Genomic DNA, 23307 nt, shown 5'->3' with positions numbered 1-23307 from the left:
CTATTTACAAACATCACACTATCTGATGTGATTGGCTGACTATTATTTTTTTTTTAATTCATAATTGATTTCAGCATTTCAACACAGCCTTTTCTACTCATAGATGTAAAGAATTTATGATCGGCTAAAATACCAGAGTTCATAGCAATCTTTGAACCGATGGCTTTAATGGCAGAAGCAGTTGAAAATGATGGAGATCGGCAGTTACTGGAGCAGAAGGTAATTATTGTGATGCTAGAGATACAGTTAACAATTGTGTGTATATTTTTTTATTTACAATTATATATGGTGTGTAAATTATGTAATTTCCACAATAGTAGTTTACATTCTAATATTGCACCTGATTCAGATTTTTCCCAGTTTTTTTTTACCAGTCATTAGACAAGGATCCAAAATTACATATGACAGGGAAATCCTTGCTGCAGTGTTGCTTGCTGGGTCCTCCTTCTCCCCTCATCCGCACAGGCAGTACCATCTCTCCATGCACCTGTCTCCTGCGCAGCAGCTCTCACTAGTGAGAACTGCTTCAGGCATCCATTAGTCTGGGCTGCTCTGGTCTGGACAGCAGGGGCTGCTGGGACATGTAGTTTTTTAAAGTGTCTGGCTGCCAGATACTTATAAAATAAAACTACATGTCCCAGCAGCCCCTGCTGTCCGGGACCAGAGTAGAGTCTACCTGCAGCTGAGCCGATACGCACACCAGGGGGACAGAAAGCAGGGACACCGATGGATAGCTGGTAAGGAGATATTCAATGTTAATAGTTGTAGGACCAGGTCAGGGTCCCCTTCTCTCTCAGGGCCTGGGACTCCAGACCCCCCCTGTTGGCAGGCCAGGAATCAGGACAAGTACAGTTGAGCCCCACCACCCGAGCAATAAAAATTTAAAGCGCTACTCCTGAGGGGTTACATGCTCATTGGTATGGGTTTCATGCTCACTGCCAAGGGTTACATGGTCATAGAAAGGGGTTTCATGCTCATTTCCAGAGGTTTCTTATTCATTGCCAGTGGTTTTTGGCTTGTTACCAGTGGGTAATATGCCTATTGTCAGGTGGGAACCTATCCAGTCTCTATTGTTTGGGGGAACCTATCCAGTCTCCTGGCTCTTTCCTCACTGTGACGAGTGCCGCCGTAACCCAGATATATATATATTTATTTGGTTAATTGTATACTAAGGTGAGTTAGTTCATTATGGAGAGTGTTGAGTCCCTGTATTTGTATTTATTAGAGCATGTGGTCACAGGCCACTTTCACCCCAACCTGGGAATGGCGAGTGCTGTTTGCACCCCATTCGCAGAGATGGCGAGTGTTGTGGTACTCTGTATGTGTGTATATATGTGGGTTAATTTTTATTAACCTTTGTTACTGTGATCATAGCTTTCTCTTTCACCCCAGATGAGCTAATTTATCTGTAACCTGTTACAGCTCCCCATTTAATTCTAAGTCAGGTGTTGTGTTAGGTGACTGCCTCATCTTTAAAAGCCATAAGGCACTTGGCAGGTGAGCTTTAAACCAGAAAAAAACACATGTCCACTTTAGCTATGATGTGTCGGCAGTTGGCAGGCTCTTGAGAAACAAATGCTAGTGTAGGACTTGCAGTGAAATGGGGTCCCTTGGCGATGGGCTGCAAGCTTAAATGCATTGATCAATTCATGAACTAAAACCCCATTATTTATTTGGTTAATTGTATACTAAGGTGAGTTAGTTCATTATGGAGAGTGTTGAGTCCCTGTATTTGTATTTATTAGAGCATGTGGTCACAGGCCACTTTCACCCCAACCTGGGAATGGCGAGTGCTGTTTGCACCCCATTCGCAGAGATGGCGAGTGTTGTGGTACTCTGTATGTGTGTGTATATATATATATATATATATATATATATATATAGTGCAGAGATAGACCGCACTCACACTAGGGTTAATAGAACAGCGGTGGGGTGCATGCGAAGGGGTCCTGAGGTCACTCCGTACTACAATGTATATCCACTTTCTCATATAGAGACGCAAGCACTCGCCACTTTATCAAAGACAAGATTTTTGATAAAAAACGTTTTGGTTTTATTTTCAACGGTGTCTTAGAGTATAATTCCAAATTCACCAAGCTCCGACGTTTCGGTCCTTGAAAAACTGGACCTTTATCAAGGAGCCTTAATGTGTACAAACAATGCAAAATGCCCATCAGTGCATATACATAGCCTTATGCACCATAGGTGATAGTGGAAATAGTCAAACTTACGTTTAGGTGAGTGAAACAGAGTTCAAAGAAGGTTTTGGTGCAGCACATGCAAACCAGCCAGGTGCAGGAATGGAGACACCCATCGAGACTGCCACTGCCCAGTATATATATCCTAATGCCGGAAGTCACGTGCGCGCATGGTCCCGCCACTCGTCCAGTGAAGTCACGTCCTGTGTAGTGCTGATATAGCAGGCACAGGAACCTGCGGCTCCTGTGGACCGCATCTGAAACGCAGGCCGGACCCGGAAGTCAGGAAACCGGAAGTGTAATCGAGGCGGAGTAAGGTTGCTGGAACGCAGCACTTCCGGGTATCGGACAGTGTGCGTGTCAGCCAGTGTAGCGGGGACACGTGATCACTTGGTGAGGGTTTCAGATGCAGCGGGGACATGTGATCACTTGGTGAGAGTTTCAGATGCAGCAAGGGATAGATCGCTTCAGAGTACCTAAAGTGACCTATGTCCAATCATGCTGATATTGGTCCAGCAGTGTGGGTAATACCGGGACTTATAGTACTGAACACCCATTAAGTGCATATGCAGGTGTAGGGGTAAACGCAGGATTTTCAGAAGGGGGTTTCCAGAGGGGCGGAGCAAAGCAGGGAGATGGACACTTAGGTGACCCAGTATATGCCGGGTCAGTTAAAGTATTATAGATAGACCAAATATATATATATATATATATATATATATATATATATATATATATATATATATATATGGGGAGTGGCAAAGCCACACAGTATATGCGGGGTCAGTTAAAGTATTATAGATAGACCAAATATATATATATATATATATATATATATATATATATATATATATATATATATATATATATATATGGGAGTGGCAAAGCCACACAGTGCGCTCAATGGGAGTAACAGAGAGAGCTGCAACCCTGAAAGGATCCCCTGTTAGATGGGACCCGGTTAGAGAAATGGAGAAAGATGGGGTTTTCAGGGTGCGCTAAAAAGACCTTATACAATTGAACTGTACAGTTGTACAGTTCAATTGTATAAGGTCTTTTTAGCACACCCTGAAAACCCCATCTTTCTCTATATATATATATATATATATATATATATATGGGTAGAACAGGAGAGAAATGGGAAGGAGCGCTTCCTAGTGTATTAAAAGAGTATTTATTGCACAAAAAGGAGATAAAAACTCCAAGGTACATAACAGTAATGCCCGTACCTAAAAAGACAACACTGTGGACTGGTTACCACACGGCTTGATAATGATACATCAGGCAAAACAGCTCACTCGTATGGGCGACCTCCGTGTCCTGGGGAACTCCGAAACGACATACGCTGGCTTGCGTAGCAGAAGCGGGGGAGTCCAGTGGCAGGAGCGACCGTCGGGAGAGCACAGCTGGTGGAGCAAGGTAGGCCACGTGGCCTACCTTGCTCCACCAGCTGTGCTCTCCCGACGGTCGCTCCTGCCACTGGACTCCCCCGCTTCTGCTACGCAAGCCAGCGTATGTCGTTTCGGAGTTCCCCAGGACACGGAGGTCGCCCATACGAGTGAGCTGTTTTGCCTGATGTATCATTATCAAGCCGTGTGGTAACCAGTCCACAGTGTTGTCTTTTTAGGTACGGGCATTACTGTTATGTACCTTGGAGTTTTTATCTCCTTTTTGTGCAATAAATACTCTTTTAATACACTAGGAAGCGCTCCTTCCCATTTCTCTCCTGTTCTACCCAGATTCACCTAATCCCTTGGACCCGGGATTCATTATATGGGACAAGGAAGCTGCAGTCTTACCTAAGACTTTGTGTGTAACTACCATCCCTGCTCAGGTGCAGGTGATTTACTGGACTTTCCGACAATTGGACACTCCTGCGCTCGTACACCCACAATCTGTACATATATATATATATATATATATATATATCTGGGTTGCGGCCCGGCACTCACCCCTCCTGTTTAACTGCCCGGGTGCCCGTACAGGTGGATCGACGATAGATGAAAGAAAGGACTGGCACTCCTGGGTCTTGTAAGAAAACGTGTATTCAGCAAATAACAACCAACGTTTCGGGGCAGATGCCCCTTTGTCAAGGTGTAGGTGATAACGTTATCACCTACACCTTGACAAAGGGGCATCTGCCCCGAAACGTTGGTTGTTATTTGCTGAATACACGTTTTCTTACAAGACCCAGGAGTGCCAGTCCTTTCTTTCATCTATATATATATATATATAGACCCCGCGTCAGCTTGGAGAGGCATGCAAGCTATAACCAACTACAAGATCTCTCAAACCCCCTCCACCATGCACCAGAAACTAGTGAAAGAGCTGAACGATTTCTACTGCAGGTTCGAGAAGGAAGCTACCTGCATCAGTCCTACCCCTGACCGGGGCAAAACGGCTTGCCCCCCCTCCTTCCAAAACTGCCACCCCCAGACTCTCCAGGTGGACCAAACAGAGGTAGAAGGAATGTTCAAGAGGGTCAACCCTAGGAAAGCTGGAGGCCAAGATGGAGTGTCTCCATCTGCCCTCAAGACCTGTGCAACACAGCTCGCCCCTATCTTTACCAGGATTTTCAACACTTCACTAGAAATGTGCAAGGTCCCCACCTGCTTCAAAGGCTCAATTATCGTCCCGGTTCCCAAGAGCTCAACTGCGAAAGACCTCAATGACTACAGGCCGATTGCACTAACATCGGTGGTCATGAAAGTGATTGAACGTATGGTGCTGAACCACCTGAGAGTTCTTACAAATGCTCACCTCGACCCCCTGCAGTTTGCCTACCGAGCAAACAGAAGTGTCGAGGATGCAGTCAACCTAGGGCTGCACCACATTCTACAGCACCTGGACAGTCCAGGCACCTATGCAAGGATACTATTTGTTGATTTCAGCTCGGCATTCAGCACTATCATCCCTCACATCCTGGAGCCAAAACTCCGTTCACTAGGAGTCCCAGAACCTACATGCTCCTGGATCACTGACTTCCTGACTGAAAGGAAACAGGCGGTGAAAGCAGGAGCATTCATTTCAAACACATGCACAATTAGCACCGGTGCCCCTCAAGGATGTGTCCTCTCCCCCCTGCTCTTCTCCCTCTACACAAACGACTGCACCTCAGCAGAACAGTCAGTAAAAATTATAAAATTTGCAGATGACAAGACGGTTATCGGCCTAATCATGGATGGAAACGAGTCGGCATACAGACGGGAGGTGGATCAGCTAACTAAATGGTGTAGCGGAAACAACCTTGACCTCAACCCCCTCAAAACGGTGGAGATGGTGGTGGACTTCAGAAGGAAACCAAATGCCATGCACCCACTCATAATATCTGACAGAGTAGTGTCGAGGGTCGACTCCTTCAAATTCCTAGGAACAAAGATTTCCTGCGACCTCAAATGGGGTCCCAACATCATTACAACTGTCAAGAAGGCTCAGCAGCGGTTGTTCTTCCTGAGGCAACTCAAGAAATTCAACATCCCGCAGGAGCTGCTGCTCATCTTCTACACTGCCATAGTAGAGTCTGTCCTTTGCTCCTCGATCACAATCTGGTTCGGAGGAGCAAACGAGAATGACAGACGAAGGTTGCAAAGAGTGGTGAGGATGGCAGAAAAGATCATTGGGGCGGAGCTCCCCACTGTCCAAGAACTATACCTAGCCAGGGTCAATAAGCGTGCAGGAAAGATCTTGGCGGACAAGCTACACCCTGGCCACAACCTTTTTAAACCCCTTCCGTCAGGCAGACGTTTTAGATCCATTCCAGCAAAGACGACAAGAACTACAAAAGGCTTCTTCCCAATAGCTGTCCACCAACTAAACCGTATTGAACATACCAAATACTAACTCGAACTTTTCTAGATACATGTGAAATGTATGTGATGTATGTTTTTGCCTCTCTTCCCACCCCCTTTGTGTTCCCTGATTGATGCTGCACTGTTACCACAAAAAATTCCAAGCATACACAAGTATACCTGGCCAATAAAGATGATTCTGATATTATATATATATATATATATGCTGAGCTATTGCTCCTGCACTGTGCCTATAGTGGTTTTGCCCTTTCCGTGTCATGGTGTAGAGCAGTATCCACCCCACTCTTATTAGATCTTTAATTCTCTAGATATACTCCATAAGTATTGTTTTAAAATTATTTACTGATGTGATGTCTGTCACGGCCTGGACTGTCTGTGTTCCCGGCACTGACCTGGGTGCGCCAGTGGAGGGCGCAGGGAACTGGAAGCGAGGAGGCTTGAGGTAGCTGGAGCTCATGCACGGAGGCTGGAAGGAGATGACCTGCCGGGGACACAGAGGATTGGCTGAGACCTAAAGCAGAGGCGCGGGGTCTAAGCCGACAGTGGTATTCACCAGGGACCCCCGCAAGGGGATATAGACTTCGCTGCAACTGCCGACCAGGTCGCGGCCCTCTGCCCAGGTTCCCCTGTGGCTTTGGCAGGGTTTAAATAACAAGAGTCTTTAGAGGGGTACTAAAACCATCGATGGTGATCGATGGCACTGAATGCTATACAGCAACACGGAGGGTACTTGAGGAATGTGAGATGCGGCCTGGAAGCCGGGGATGACACGAGGGTAGCACAGGGAGACGCAGGAGACACTGAGGATCACTGGAGCGGCTAGGGAGCCGATACTGGAGATCACTAGGGATCGCTGGAGCGGCTAGGGAGCCGATACTGGAGATCACTGGAGCGGCCTGGGAGCCGAGGGGAGACGGGCACGGAACCCACTGCTAACCGGACACTGAGTAAATAACCTGGGCTGCACAAGAAGACAGGATCACACGGCAGATGGAAACACGTGGAGACTTCTGGCAGGAGTGGAATGACCAGGACGCTGAGAGTAACACAGGTGACAGCGGACTCAGGAAACCGGACCTCTGGAGCACGTGGGGAGTCTTGACAGGAGCTTAACGCTGGAGAACTCACAGGTAAACTGACGAGTTGTTCAAGACAAGGAGGAGACTGTGAGCTAGGCTTTTATCCCTCCAGGTGATTAGGGAATCAGACGCAGGTGATGGGATTAGCCGCAGCAGCAGCACACAGACCAGGAAGTAAGTTGGAGCTTACCTGGATCATGTGACCCGCAGTTTGATTAGGGAATACACCTGAAGTTCACAGTGACGCAGGGGCGACTTGGAAGCAAAAGACATCACGCCAGGGATTGCCGACTGTGCCGGCAGCTGATCTACGGAGGACACTACCCCAGCGTGCCGGTAAGGGGCGCATGCGAGCGGTGCGAGAACCGGGGTTCATGACAATGTCATTATATTACTATATGCTAATACTTGTTTCTTTTTCTCCCTCATTTATTTATCTTGTCTCCTATCTTACAGGGGATTTACGATATATATGTACTTTTTTATTCTAGTAGATTTAAATATTTATTTTTAGAATATTGGAAAGTGTAATAAATTCACTTTGAAGTGTATATTTTAATATCTATTTATTTATTCATTATTGTTATTGTGTATTAAAGTTAGCAAATTTTATGTTAGTGATTTTTATTCTGTAACTCCAGCCAGTGATGTTTTTTCCACTGGTTGGATTCTGTTAAAAATATCCTCTGATCTCTGTATTCTCATAGTATAAGTAAGCCGACTCAAGCATCTAATGAGCATAGGCTGTTCTATATTAACGCTAATGAATGGGCTTTATAAGTGAGACCATACTTACCTAAGACACGCCTCCTGACGAAGTCCCACGACGAAACACGTTGGGGCGTGTCCACCTGACGTATCAGAACTCCTGTGCTGATCCTTACCTGTCTGTCGCCTTGCCGTGCTGAGAACGCCGCCGCCGCCGTCGCTGATCCATCTTGGTCGGAGAGACTGGAGTCCCCAGGTCCCGTACCTTCAGCTTGGTGTGTCGAGCACGCTGTAACCGCCTGTCATCATCCTGGTCGGTGGTTGCTGGAATTCCCAGATCCCGTGCCATACGTATCTCTTATCCAGAGAACGCTACTAAATAAATAAAGATTTGAAGGCAGAAGGGCCACTCCAGCTTCCCACCCTCCCAGTTCTCTGGAATTACAGGCTGTTGCTTTTGCTTGACTACCATAGCTGTGGACTTGGAACTCTTCTCTCTGAGCTGTGCTCTCCTGACGGTCGCCCCTGCCACTGGACTCCCCCGCTTCTGCAGCGCAATCCAGCGCCTGTCGTTTCGGAGTTCCCCAGGACACGGAGGTCGCCCATACGAGTGAGCTGTTTTGCCTGATTGATTATTATCAAGCCGTGTGGACCAGTCCACAGTGTTGTATTTTTAGGTACGAGCATCACTGTTATGTACCCTGGAGTTTGTATCTCCTTTTATGTTCAATAAATACTCTTTTAATACACTAGGAAGCGCTCCTTCCCATTTCTCTCCTGTTCTACCCATATATATATATATATATATATATATATATATATATACACATACATATATATATATACATACACACATATATTATACTCATACATATACATACATATATATACATACAGGGGCGTCAACAGCAGTGTAGACCCCTGGGCATAGCAATGTGCCAATCCTCCAGCGGTAGGGGTGGGGGAAGCTTTGATGTCCCGCGGGTGGTAGGGGGTATTATATCAACCGCTCAGCATGTAGGGCCTGGATCAGTAATTTCCACTAATTACCCCTTTACTGCACATATGGTTGGAGATTGGGTGAGAGAAGGGGGCATTGGGCTGAATAAAGGGGCCCTGATACATAACTTCCAGGGTGGTAGAGGATGTTTAATATGCAGAGGAGGGGTGTATAGTGGCGTGGGCTTACTATCCATAATTTTCTGGAGGGAGGACAGCTTGCTTGACTGCAGATATCTCCTGTTCCCAGAAATAGATTTTAGATTTTAATGGAATTAAAAACTAGAGAATCCCACCTACCAAATGGTATTGGGACTAGGGGATCAGAGTTCAGGAGGCAGAGCAATCTGCCAACGAGTATATAAAACTACATACCAGGTGTATGGAGCTGGAGCAGTAACCAGCTGCTCGAAGGCTTATATCTCTGGTTCTGGAAACAGTAGAGACAAGCTACTAGTGTCCATCAAAGGGGGAGAGTCCCAGCTTTTGGATTATACCCTCAGAAAAACACTAAGTCAGACAGAACCTGAATTATCTAACTGGGAAGAGCAATTAATAGGCTTGGATGGGGACCACTGCTTTGAAGTCAGATATCTCCGGTTCCCAAGGGCCGATTTTTGAAAATTCTTGTATCCATGGAAAAAGGGGACCCTCAGCTTTCAGCCTAGGGCCTTTAGACTCCTGGGGGGGGTTTCTGGGTACTCAGAAACCCCCCCTGCGATCGCTACTGGGTGTAAAGAGGCTAGATTGCAGATAATGGTCAACATGCTTATTATAAAAATTAAACAGATACGTGTCATATAGAGATATCTTATGTCGCAAAACCGTAGCACATTAACTGCATGGAGAGTGCAAATTAAGCTATAAATATGGGTGAGTTTTCAGAAGACCATAATCACGTGAATAGTCACAACAATTTCCCCAAGAGCGGATACATAGGTTAATTGTGCACATAAACATAAGGATAGGATGGATATATACCCCATCCGTGAACAGAGAACCATGATGATACGCAGGTCTTACCTTTAGAACCCCTGAATCCGAACAATAAAAGATGGCAACCTCCTTATACCAACATGATTAGGGACAGAGAATAGGGAAGTATTTCCCACACCTTTTACCTGATTTAATTAGTTTTCCCCATATTCATAATAGTGTCCATGAGAGAAGTGGCCATTTTATATACAACACCCCATTCAGACATATGAAATGGGTTGACACTGCTAAGGTCGACAGGGTCGGAAGGTCGACACAAGCATTTGGTCGACAGTAAAATGGTCAAAATTAGTTTTTCTCTTATTTTCCCTGAAACAGGTGGTAATTCATACCCAACCACCCACTGGGAAACGGCCATTGGGCGTCACCAGCATGTTGGTCGACAGTCATTAGGTCGACACCATTAGGTCGACATGCAGGAAGGTTGCCATGACTTTAGGTAAACATGGGTTAGATCGACAGGGTCATTAGGTAGACATAAGCATTAGGTCGACATGGGATAGGTCGACATGGGGTTTTTCACATTATTTTGGAGCCGACATGTGCCAATGAGCGTTATTTCATGCCCTACCATCCACTACAGTGTGGTGGGAGAATAGTGTGCTGAGTGTTGCTAAGCACTTTGCACAAAGCATGTCGAGCACAGCAAACCATGCAAGGGGACGTGGGGCTACGTTTCATTGTGCATGTCGACCGTGTCGACATTTGGGACCAAAAAATAAGAAAAACCAAGTTGACCTTTTGACTGTCGACCTTCCCCATGTCAACCTAATGCTTGTGTCGACCTAATGACCTGTCGACCTAAAGTCATTTCCCCCTTCCTGCATGTCGCCCTAATGGTGTCGACCTAATGACTGTCGACCAACATGCTGGTGACCTAATGATCCATAACCCATCCACTAGGGCATGGTGGGGGAATATAATAGTGTGCCCAAAGCATGGGGGGTCTATATTATTCTATACAATATATTCGTTTTCATGAATTTTTTTATTTATTTAATTTGTACCCTGCTTATGCATGTTGTTTTTATGCAAAAATTTTTTTATAATAATTAGAATCAGAGTCATTTATTATTAAATCAGTGTTGATTTTTTATCTTATATTTGCAATAGATTTTCACAATGCAGGCAGCACAACCAATCTTTCGTGGTTTATTATAAATACTGCACAGATATGATCTGTTTATAATGGTAATAGTAATGAATAATAATTGTGAGTGGACACATGTCATTATCCTCTTACACTGTTTCAGTCCAGGAGGATGTCTTGCAGCTGCTGTTCCAGCTGTTGTCTCTGCTGCATTCATTATCTGAGTGGATTCATTCTTCTAATGGCAATAGCTGGTTTGGTCTTGTGCGCTAGGATCTTCTTGGGTAAGTAGGATATATTAATACGCTATAACAGTCTAGTATGAACATGGAACACATATAAGTCATATTCTGTATGCTTAATGCCAGCTATTATTGTTCACGCTATTAATACATTTGTTATGGGAGAGTTGTAGCTTTAAGCTGGCCATACATCTACAGATTTATTGCAAATGCTGGGTCACTCCTGGGACGGACCCATGTTCAAATCCCGGGTGCGACTCAGCATTTGAGATGTGAAAGGGGTATAAGTTTCCCTTTCACATTGCACTTATAACACGGTTATTGCCAGGTCGACCCAGGTCGAGGTGCAGTGTGAAAGAACCAAAGTAAATAACTGGGATCGAGCAACCCGGGTAAAACCAAGGTCACCCTGTGTATTATACCACTTTTATACCAAGATGCAGGGTCGCACCCAGGTTTTTGGAAGTGGCTCCAACCCAGCCATTGGACCCTTTTATACAGCCTCCCCGCCCGGCATAATTCCGGGCTGGTGACACCAGGGCCGGTGCTAGGGGGTTCGGCGCCCTCCTGCAAACTATAAATTTGCACCCACCCAAACTTTACAAAGGGACGGGTGTGGCCACACAATAATGCTCCCACTCCAAATTACACTACACAGTAGCACAATCTTATTCAGGTGCTGTAACTAGCCATTTTGGTGCCATGTGTGAGAAAACAGGGACAGTGCGCGCCGAAGGCGCGCGCAAAATTGTAGAAGCGTGGCTTCATGGGGAATTAGCGTGGTCACATAAAAGTACCAATAACACCATAATCCCCATAACACATTATGCTTCACACCTCAAAGCCCATAACACATTATAGTAACCACACACAGTAATGCACATTATTCGTAATGCCACACATCATGATGCCCCTTGCACAGTATGCAGAACACCATAATGCCCATTACACATTATGCCACACACTGTAATTCCCCTTACATAATATGCCATGCACTATAATGCCCATATGACATTGACACACATTATGCTACACATAATGCCCCGAGTACTCCTGCATATGCCCACATTTGTAGCGTTGCTTATTCATAACACCCACACCAGTTGCGAAAAGTAGTTGCTCTGCTTACAAGTAGTGCCCACATCAGTTGCCGACAGTAGTAGCGCTGCGTAACCATATACCCACTCCAGATGCTGACAGTAGTACCTCTGCTTATACATAACACCCACACCAGTTGCCAAAAGTAGTTGCTCTGCTTATACACATGCCCACACCAGTTGCCTGAAAGTAGTACCTCTGCTTATACGTAGTGCCCACAACAGTTGCAGACAGTAGTAGCACTGTGTAACCATATGCCCACACCAGTTGCCGACATTAGTAGCGCTGCCTGTACACATGCCTACACCAGTTGCCGACATTAGTACCGCTGCCTCTACACATGCCCACACCCGTTGCCGACATTAGTAGTGCTGCCTCTACACGTACCCACACCAGTTGCCGACATTAGTAGTGCTGCCTCTACACGTGCCCACACCAGTTGCCGACAGTAGTACCGCTGCCTACACACGTGCCCACACCAGTTGCCGACATTAGTAGCGCTGCCTGTACACATGCCTACACCAGTTGCCGACATTAGTACCGCTGCCTCTACACGTGCCCACACCCGTTGCCGACATTAGAAGTGCTGCCTATACACGTGCCCACACTAGTTGCCGACGTTAGTAGCGCTGCCTATACACGTGCCCACATCAGCTGCCGACATTAGTAGCATTGCCTATATACGTGCCCACACCTGTCGCCGACATTACTAGCGCTGCCTACACATGTGCCCACACCAGTTGCCGACATTAGTAGTGCTGCCTACACATGTGCCCACACCAGTTGCTGACATTAGTAGTGCTGCCTACACACATGCCCACATCAGTTACCGACATTAGTACACTCACACTTTACAATGGTGGCACTGGCAGCTCATCCTCTCCTGTTTCCTGGTGTCTTCAGTCAGCCTTGCTCCCTTGTAGCTCCGCCCCTTCTGCCCAGTGTAGCCACGCCCCCTCCGTCAGTGTAGCTCCGCCCCCTTTCGGACCCTGCCCGATGACCCGCTGATAATGAGCAAGGAGGGATCTCTGTGCCTCCGGCGCTGCTGCCTGTGATGAAGTGTGACAGGCGCAGCAGCAGCCGGCAGGCACGGAGGACAGCAGAGGATGCACAGCAGGGACAGCGCCTCTCTTGCACGGCGCCTACCTGCTTTGCATCCTCTGCTGAGTGGGTAGCGCCGGCCCTGTGTGACACCGACGGAGGCAGAGTTCACTTCCAAGCACCAGGAAATCCACCAGCCGGGATCCCCGCAACGCCAACCAACACACTGTAGGCAAGCACAGCACCATTAAAAGTTGCAGGGCTGCCCCCCAGCCTCCGTGCGATCCCTGCCACCATTCGTGAGATGAATGGATGCCGCACACAGGTATAGTACATAGTACAGCAAACCGCAGCGGTGCCTGTATGCATGCCCATCCCAACCTCCGGACGCTGCAGTCAGGAGGTATGGGCTTCCCCATTGGTGTAAACTGGTCCCTGGTCGGATGACCCGGGCTACCCATTTACACTACCCCTGAACCTGGGTGTCCGACCCTGAGCATTTCCCGGGATGGATACCCGGGTTACCGGACCTGGAATTTGTTTTGGTCCCATTTACACCAAGCCCCGAAGGGGCTCTACCTTTCAACAGAATGCAAATGTAGCTTCATGCCGCCTTGTGCATAAAATGTATATTTACCACCGAGTGTGCTATGTGAAGGATTGGGTGAATCTGCAGAATGTTGATCTGCTAAGTTTGGCTGGACCTTTTTCTGGCAATGTTACAAAAAAAAAGAAAAAAAATTCATTTTGTGCTCAGTTGCAATTTGGTGTCCAGTACTAAATTACTTCAATACAGGGCTGGTGTAATGCTTCTTTGGCCTAGGCAAAATTCAACCTGCTAACACCCCCCCCCCCCCCATCCCCACACACAAACACACACACACCCCAACTCCACCCAGCCACCATAACCCAATTTCTAGCCCGTCATTTTAAAACAAGGAAGTCTTCCTCATAGATATCCTTAAATTTGTGATAGACGGACTCGGTGGTGCCCCCCAGATCCCAGGTACCCTAGGCAGCTGGCTTATGCTGAGATTATCTTTGCAATTATTGTTGCCTGACCTGCAAAGTTATGTATTTTTTTCTAAAGGTTATAAAACTTGGCCTAACATTAGCAATGGGTAACAAAGTTGCATCCTTACATTAATTGGTATTTATTCTGACAGAGTTTCCAGTCATTATGAATGGCTTCCGAAATACCATGAATTTCACCCAAAAGTCAGTTGATGCACTGATGTCTGGTACGCAATATGCGGGAAGTTCAAATCACCATGCTGCTTCCACTGACAAATGCAAAATGTTTGTGGCTTCCTTCATACTGTTAAATGAAACTTACTTACCTCAATATAACGACACGTCATCTGCTGAGTTCCAGACAACTGCTCAACAGATAAAAGCTAAGGTAGGTTTGATATTTTATTCTTCAATCACTGTGAAGTCAGGTGTATAGTGAGTGTTCAATAGGTTGACGGTTTGTGCTAAACTGAATACATTGATTGACTACATAGAACTTCTCCACAAGTGTCACCTTCATTCTGGATACAGTGGGTAAGATTTAATAGGATGATAGATTCAGAAAGTGAGAGATTTGGTGAGAAATCTCCAGTTTTTTAAAGCAGCAATCATTTACACTGCAAAATCAAACTGGTTAAGCAGTGTAAATGATTGCCACTTTAAAAAAAACTGGATATTTCTTGCCAAAACTCTAACTTTGTGTATCTCTCATCCTATTAAATCTCTCCCAGAATGTGGCCTCCCACAGGTATCCTAACTGGTGTACTATGTTTGTTGTCGCCCTTTCATGATATAACATGTCACTCAAAATACCGTCTGTTAATGTTAATGGTTTGAACTGCAGGAGAGAGAAAGCTGATATTGCCTTCCTACAAGAGACTCATCTCACAGGTTCCCACTCTCAGTTTAAAGGTCGCTGGTTCTCCCAGACCTTCTTTGCTTCAGCAGCTTGTAAAAAGTGCGGGGTTGCTATCTTAATCCACCGTAATATTCCTTTTGTCCCTATCAGGATTGTAAACACCACGAAGGCCGTTTTCTCATAGTGATTGGCACCCTTCGCTCTGTACACCTAACCCTAGTATCAATATATGCCCCCAACCAAGATCAATCACAGTTCTTTGATTCCATGTTTAGATGATTAGGTAGAGAAGCTCAGGGTCATATTATAGTTGGGGGAGACTTTAATACAATTATTGATCCAATATTAGATAGAACTACTCCACCTCCACATGCCTCCCTAACGGTCATCCCTAGGGCTTCCCACACCCTTATAGCTTCGCTTAAACATTATGGTGTATGTGACTCCTGGCGCATTAAACACCCTCATGCTACAGATTGCAGTCATTTCTCTGGCCCACATCAACACTACTCTAGGATCGATATGATCCATATTTCCTCTTCTATTGCCTCTCAGGTTACGGAAGTAGGTATAACCCTGTTTACATGGACAGACCATGTAGGTACTTACATTCTCATAGACTTATGTCGATCTTCTACCAGGAGACACAAATGGCGCTTAAACGATTCTCTCTTGCAACAACCCTCAGCTTTAGCTGAAATACGGCTTGCAATCACGCATTATTTTAAAGAGAACGCTTCCCCCTGACATCTCCTCTGGTATTTTATAGGAGGCTCATAAAGCTACCATTAGAGGATCCCTGACTGCTAAATCCTCAGCTGTCCGGAAACAATCAGCTGCAGAAATTCAGTCCCTGGAATCTCAGCTTTCAACGCTATTATCCCAACACAAAATGTCCCCTAGCGCCTTTGTGCTTTCACAAATAGAGACCCTGAGAGGCCAATTAAATACCCTCCTATCACAACGCGCTGCAAATATTTGAAATAAATTACATCAAAGGTTCTATGACAAAGCTGATAAAATTGATTATTTACTGGCCAACAAGCTGCGACGCCAGCAAGCGTTAAGTGCTATAGACAAATTATACTCACAGAAACTAGATTCCCTCACTTATGATCCCGAAATAATGACAGAAGAATTCTGTACATTTTATAGCTCTCTTTATAATCTACAAGACTCCGCTTTTTACCTCACCTACTGGAACGGAAGGATTACATTCCTACCTGTCCAGTACGCCATTGCCTATTCTCACGACTTTCAACTGTCTACACTCAATGCTCGTATTTCAGAGGAAGAGCCCATTGCTGCTATACGTTCCATGCGCTTTTCAGCTGCCCCGGGGCCAGACGGCTTCACAGCCCAATATTACAAACTTTTTGCGAAAGATCTGGCCCCACACCTCACTTCACTTTTTAATGATGTTTTAGAAGGCGCTTCTTTTGCACCTGAAACGACCCGGGTAGACATAGTGGTAATTCCAAAACCTGACAGAGACCCGACCAGATGCTCCAACTATTTGGCGGATTTTGTTATTGAACATAGATCTGAATAGCACTTTTACTCCCGCACCTGGTACACCAAGACCAAGTTGGATTTATTCCAGGATGCCAAGCATCTGATAATACCAGACGGGCTGTAGACTTGATATACTCTATTCAAAAACAGAAGCTCCCTTCTCTTGTTCTGGCACTCGATGCAGAAAAGGCCTTTGACCGTATATCTTGGCCTTTTACCTTAGCTGTCCTTGAAAGAATGGATTTTGCTGGTAAATATTTAGATAGCATTCAAACACTATATCGTACCCCCTCACCCCAGGTCTCTGTCAATGGTGCTATCTCTGATAGCTTTGGAATGGCTAATGGAACCCGTCAGTGTTGTCCCCTCTCCCCACTCATTTTTGCACTCGTTATGGAGCCTCTGACGGCAAGGAGATGCAATAATAAAACTATCCACGGTATTCGTACCGGCCCTTCTGAACACAGAATTGCATTAAATGCTGACAACGTTTTAATCTCCCTCACTGATCCGGCCCAATCCCTTCCCTCTCTTCTCTGAAATATGACTTTACTCTCACAGTTCTCACTGCTAGACCCCTAACCTCTTTTGAATACATCTGCTGGAAACGATCATCCACTAGAGGTCTAATATCTGTAATCTATACACTCTTGGGAGAGGACTCGGGTTCTACTCGAGACCCGCATGAGCTAGCATGGGAACGAGACCTAGGGCATTCTATAGATTCTGAAGAGTGGGTTGAGATTTGGGACAATGCCGCCTCCAGCTCAATGTGTGTGAGGATTAAGGAAAATGCGTATAAGCTTCTATATCGATGGTACTACGTACCTTCTCGTTTAAAAACTATGTTACCAGATACTTCATATAGGTGTTGGAGGGGATGCGCGTCGGAGGGTACATTTATGCATAATAAATAAGCCCTACCCCGAAAATAAGCCCTAGCTAAATCTCCATTTTCCCCAGTCCCTGCACTAAACTACAATGCTTCCAGCTCCGCCCCGCATGTGTACGGTACACAGGCAGGAGTGGAGTGACTGAGTGGTGGCGGAAAGGCTGAAAAACGCAAAAGGAAAGTGTCAGTTGTGCCGAAAGTATAAGGTAAGGGGCAGGACTGAGGGGCATGCTGTCAATGTTAATTGAAATAAGCCCTACCCCGAAAATAAGGGGTGCCGGACGGCAGACGGGCTCCCGACAGGCATTTACCCGATGTTGGGATCCCGACTGTCAAAACACAGACAGCCGGGTTCCCGATGGCCACCTGCTATTTTCCCTCTTGGGGGTCCACGACCCCCTTAGAGGGAGAATAGAATAGGTGGCGTGCCCGCAGCGTTGCGAGCGCAGGGTACGCCAGACTTCCATCTCCCTGCCTGCCACTGTCCCCAGATGCAGATGCCGAAGGGGTTAAGAATCGCCGTCAGCGAGCCCCTGCGACATTGAATACTGTGACAGCGAGGGCAGGCAGCGAAGGCTCCAGCCTTCTGGAACACGGTGACTGTGCAGCGAATCCTAAACAGGATTCGCTGCACATGCAGAGTATTCACATTGAATACTGCCCTAAGTATGCATATTAATAACTAATAGAAAAATATATAACTATCTATGGGCCTGATCCAGACTTGATCGCTGCTGTGTGAATTTGTAGAGGATTGCGGTCAGATCGCTGCTGCCCAGACAGAGTGAAATCTCACCCCTTGCAAGTCTGCAAATGGCATGTGAATGGATAATTGATCTGCCAATCCATTCACAACTCACTCACCAACAAATGATTTTCACAGTCCGTGGAAGTGTGTGCAACCCTACCACCACTTTGCGACAGATACAGGCAGGGCCGGACTGGGACCAGAAATCAGCCCTCGCATTTTGAGCACACAGGCCCACCTGCAGCAGGTAGGACCGTTTGCGTGGTGAAGCTGCGCAGCAAAAAGGGGGTGTAGTCTCATGGAAAGGAGACATGGCATCAGAAAAAGGATGCATTACACATTTTGGAACACACTGTAATGCCCATTAGAGAATATGACACAATCTGGACCCCATAGGCTGCTCACAAGGGCGTAACTACCATAGGTGCAGGTGATGCAGCTGCTATGGGGCCCAGAGCTGAAAGGGGCCCACTTTGCCTGTCAAAGTATCATGTGCTGTATACATTTTTCAGCTTTAGGTGATAACAACCTTTTGCTATGGGGCCCACATGTATCTAGTTACGCCACTGGCTGCTCCCCCTGTATAGTAACAGGACACAACATGCTGCTCCCCCTGTATTATAATACCTGGACCCCACAGGCTGATGCCCTGTTAAATAGTAATAACAGGACACCACAGGCTGCTTACCCTGTATAATAGTAATAACAGTAGACCACAGGCTGCTCCCCCTGTATAATAGTAATAATAGCACACAACAGGTTGCTGCCCCTGTATAATAATAACAGGACTCCACAGGCTGCTCCCCCGGACTAATAATGCCAGATTCCATGGAACAAAAATATCTTTAGCAACAGTTATCTGTGCATCATTTCTCATCCTGAGGCTCAGGAAATGATGCACAGATAACTGTTCTAAAGCTATTTTTGGACCTGACTTAGCAGATATTAAAACATGGCAAAAGCCTGACACTGTCAGGCTGACAGGACTCACATCACATGCCGTGCGCCGGGCGGTCCCGCTCTCGCCAGGCTACTCTGCTTGTTGGGGACAGGTAAGCTGCCTCCTCCTCGTACTCTTTGCTCGGCTGCAGCAGCTGCCCCGGATGCGCAGTGCATACCTTCCAACATGACCCTCTCCAGGAGGGACACAATGCTCTGTTCCTGGACTTCCTTGTTAATGTATGTTTAACAAGCCAGTCCAGGAACAGAGCATTCTGTCCCTCCTGGAGAGGGTCATGTTGGGAGGTATGGCAGTGTGATCGCGCGCGGTGGAGGGAGGGGGAGGTTGGCGCCGAGTGCACACTGCGTGGGGGCGTGGACTGCAGGGAGGGCGGAAGTGCCCTTACACTTAAGGCTTATAGTGTAAGGCTTACAGTATAACGGCCACGGATATGATAGCCGCTCACATAGGACAAATTCGGCCCACCTGGCCATCGGCCTTTCTGGCATTTGCCAGAAGGGCCAGATGGCCAGTCCGGTCCTGGATACAGGCTGATTTTTGTTGCTGTTTGGCCTTGAGCGTGTAGTCTATCATCACATGCATTTTGCTATGGGGCCTACAAAGTTCATATTACACACTTGGTTGCCCAACTTACAAAGAGAATACAATAGACAAACCCCCCAAATGAACAGCACTTACATACATATGTATTTCCATGTTCCATATATAGAGCTCTTGGAAATTGTTCAATGGTAAAACAAAAATGCATCTTTTGTACCATTGGTTTGTTAATGCAGAAGGGATTACAATGTTCTCTTTAATGATCGTTCTACCAGCACAAAGAGAACTGCTTAGGAAAAATAAACTGGTCATTTGATATAGAACAGGTGCGATGTGGACATGGTACTGCATAGAAGCATTATCATAGCACCTGGAACAAGGAGTAACCTGTTTTTAAATACACATAGGAAAGCATAGCATTGCAAAATCAAAACTAACATCTGAAAGTTAGTATGGCTTTATAGTAATAAAAATAATAATCATAAGAAAACCATATCTCCCAACATGACCCTTTCTAGGTGGGACACATTGCTCTGCTCCTGGACTTCCCTCTTCATCTATGATTGTCATCACCTGTGGTGAGCTGGTTAATTGATAAGAAAGGTACTTCAACACAGATGAGGGTAATCATACATTACCAGGGAAGTGCTCCGTGCTGCATAGGCTGTGGGGAGAAGGAGGCTGCTGCTGATGTCAGTGGCCCTCCCTTACAATGGCCGGGCAATGCCTGCGTTTTCCGGGACACTTCCAGAAAACGTTGGTGTTAAGCCCCAAAGACCGGGTGCCTGTCAATCACCTTGCGAGCAGCCAGGAAAGGCTAGCCTTCACATGGTCCGTTTACAAGGGTGACCCTGCACGTGTGCACAGCATACTATGTGCATGCGCAGTTTTTCAATAATAGTCAGGGCTGCAAATTCACATCCCTGCTTACGGATCTGAATCTGGCCCAATGTGTGTGTTGGGATAGGTAGGATTGCCTTTCTAGCTTCACAGGCTGAGCTCAGCTGTCAGACAGCAGTCCAGCCCTCCCCAGGCAGCTCTTGCTCACATACAGCAGTGACTTTGCCAGCATGGATGGCCTGCCGCATTAATCATGTACCGAGCAGCAGCACACTCAATCTGACATTAGTGCACTCATAGGGTCATGTCTTTAGCCCACTTGGATATAGCAGCTACCCATTTTTATTAACCCTTTGAGTGCCAAGGGAATTTGTCAAAACAGGTGTAAAAATGGGCAAGCAAACCTTTTTTTAAAACCCTTAGAGTGCCAACGTTGCTGTGAGAGATCCTCAAAATATCCCTTCAAAATGTCAGCGTCGCTCACAGCCACTGTGCTTTTTATGGGTGCAAAATTTAACTAGACTTCAATGAATTGACTTGGCTGTATTTGTATTTATTTATAATAAAAAGAACAGTGACTGTGAGCGACGCTGGCATTTTTAGCGGATATTTTGAGGATAGCAACATTGGCGCTCAAATGGTTAAATGTGTTAATCATCTCTTAGGGGTACATTTACTAAGACAGGAGTTCTATTGAAGATGGGATGTTGCCCATAGCAACCAATTGGATTCTGCTTCTTATGTAAAGCAATTTCTAGAAGATAATAGATAGAATCTGATTAGATGCTATGAACAACGTCCCATCTTCAATAGATCTCCCATCTTAGTAAATTCAACCCAATCAAACGTTTCCAATTTAATTCTAATCATTCCATATGCAAATTGTGGTTGAATGTTTTCTTTGTCCTTATTAACAAACGTAACAGATATGCGTAGGATCACTATAATTATCTGCATTGTATTGAAGCCATTACAAGAGTATCAATGGATAGCAACCACTGATGGTTTGGCAACAATGGATGCTGTTTTTGTCCTCAATGGCAAAAATCCAATAGTCCTTTGCTATCAATGGCAATGTTTTATTGTGTCCCTAGTGCTGGTGATATGGGGCATAGCTGCAGTGGCGTAACTAACATTTTTGTTAGTTACGTAGCCCCGCCCGCCAAAGTAAAGTTAAGCACCTCCTTTGAATTCCTTACCAATACACACACACACCCCTCTTTGTTGTTTTATGTATTTTGGACTATATACAAATAAAATGTATTAAAAATTATTTCTCCTAGTTGTAACTATTTTATTATATTTTTTTCAGCTGAATAAAAAGTTTAACAATAGCTTGTTACAAGCGAACTTTAGGAAAGCGTCTGTCTTTGCTATAAGGTAAAATGTGTATTATGTATGAATATGCAGTATAATACCCCTTTTCTATTGAATTGAAGAACCTGGGTTATTGCACATGAAGGTTTTCTCAATGGAAAAGGATAAAAAAAAAAACATAAAACCTTGGCCCAGTTACCCAGGAATCCATTGCAGGAAGTGAGGAAGGTCTGACACTGTTAGGACCCAGTTTAAGGGTTTATGTACATGGGTTACCCGGGGCATCTGACCCATGCAGTGCCAGCCGGGGGAAGGTGTGTGCTGGAAGCTGGGGGCAGCCCAGCAGCTTTTGTTTGGATTGCTAGGCTTTCCCCCAGCGTGGTTTAGGAAACTACCATTAGTGGGTGTGACCCCTGGGGTGCATATCTGCTGGCTTTCCCGGCTCTTGGAGATGACATCATCTCCAAGCACCGGCCAAAAGACACTGCAAACATGTGCAGTTTAAAATATGTAAAGTCCCAGGCCTGACCAGGCCTGACCATGTTCCAAATACCAGGTTAGACCTTGAATTTTGGTGGAAAAGAGGTATTATACTGGTGCATGAATAAGTAAGAATGAAATTAATGTAATAGCCCCCTTGGATGCATGCACTCAGGGGCGTCACTATGGTTTGTGTCACCCGGTGGGTTAACTCGTGGTGTCACCCCTCCATCCCCACCACATGCACCTAAAAATGGACTAAAACATCGGGAGTGAAAAACTTGTCATTTATACACATAATGCGCCCTTGTGGTGCCACTTACACATAATGTGCCCTGTAGTTCTATTTGCACATTAATCACAACAGCAGTGTTGCTTATACATAATGGGGCAGATGTATTAAGCCTTAACAAGAGATAAATGCAAGGATGATAAAGAGAGATAAACATCCAGCCAATCACCTGCTAACTGTCATATTACAGGATGTGTTTGAAAAAAGTCAGTAAGGAGCTGATTGGCTGGATGTTTATCTCTCTTTATCACCCTTGTATTTATCTCTTGTTAAGGCTTAATTCATCTGCCCCAATGCCCCCTGCAGTGTCACTTATACATAATGCGCCCTGTAGTGTCATTTGCACATAATCACTACAGCAGTGTCGCTTACACATAATGCCCCCTGCAGTGTCACTTATACAGAATGCCCCCTGTAGTAATGCTTAAACAAAATTCACCCTGTAATGCCGCTTAAACAGCATGCGCCCTGTAGTGCAACTTATACAGAATGTACCCGGTATGCTAATTATACAGAATGTGCTATTTAGAGCTACTTAAACATAATGCACCCTGCAGTGGCGCTTATATAGAATGTGCCCTGCAGTGCC

At 45.7% G+C, this 23307-nt stretch overlaps 1 protein-coding gene across 2 annotated transcripts in view; it reads left to right on the top strand.

The window, feature by feature from the left end:
* Positions 1–669: 669 nt before the first annotated feature.
* The window catches only part of LOC146060563 (transmembrane protease serine 11D-like), a 38935-nt gene continuing 16297 nt past the window's right edge, over positions 670–23307 (top strand). For both annotated transcript variants that reach the window (XR_014470445.1, XM_083173918.1), the window contains exons 1-4: positions 670–737; positions 11043–11163; positions 14427–14662; positions 21942–22009. Coding sequence is in view for 1 of the 2 variants with exons in the window: in XM_083173918.1 (XP_083030044.1) it covers positions 11052–11163; positions 14427–14662; positions 21942–22009 (416 nt within the window). In the remaining variant the exon portion in view is untranslated. The remainder of the gene's footprint in view (positions 738–11042; positions 11164–14426; positions 14663–21941; positions 22010–23307) is intronic.

The sequence above is a fragment of the Crinia signifera genome, chromosome 2 (genome assembly GCF_055691185.1).
Source record: "Crinia signifera chromosome 2, ASM5569118v1, whole genome shotgun sequence".
NCBI classification, from domain to species: domain Eukaryota; kingdom Metazoa; phylum Chordata; class Amphibia; order Anura; family Myobatrachidae; genus Crinia; species Crinia signifera.
The sequence above is the reverse complement of the archived record's forward strand: the minus strand, read 5'-3'. Positions and strand labels throughout refer to the sequence as shown.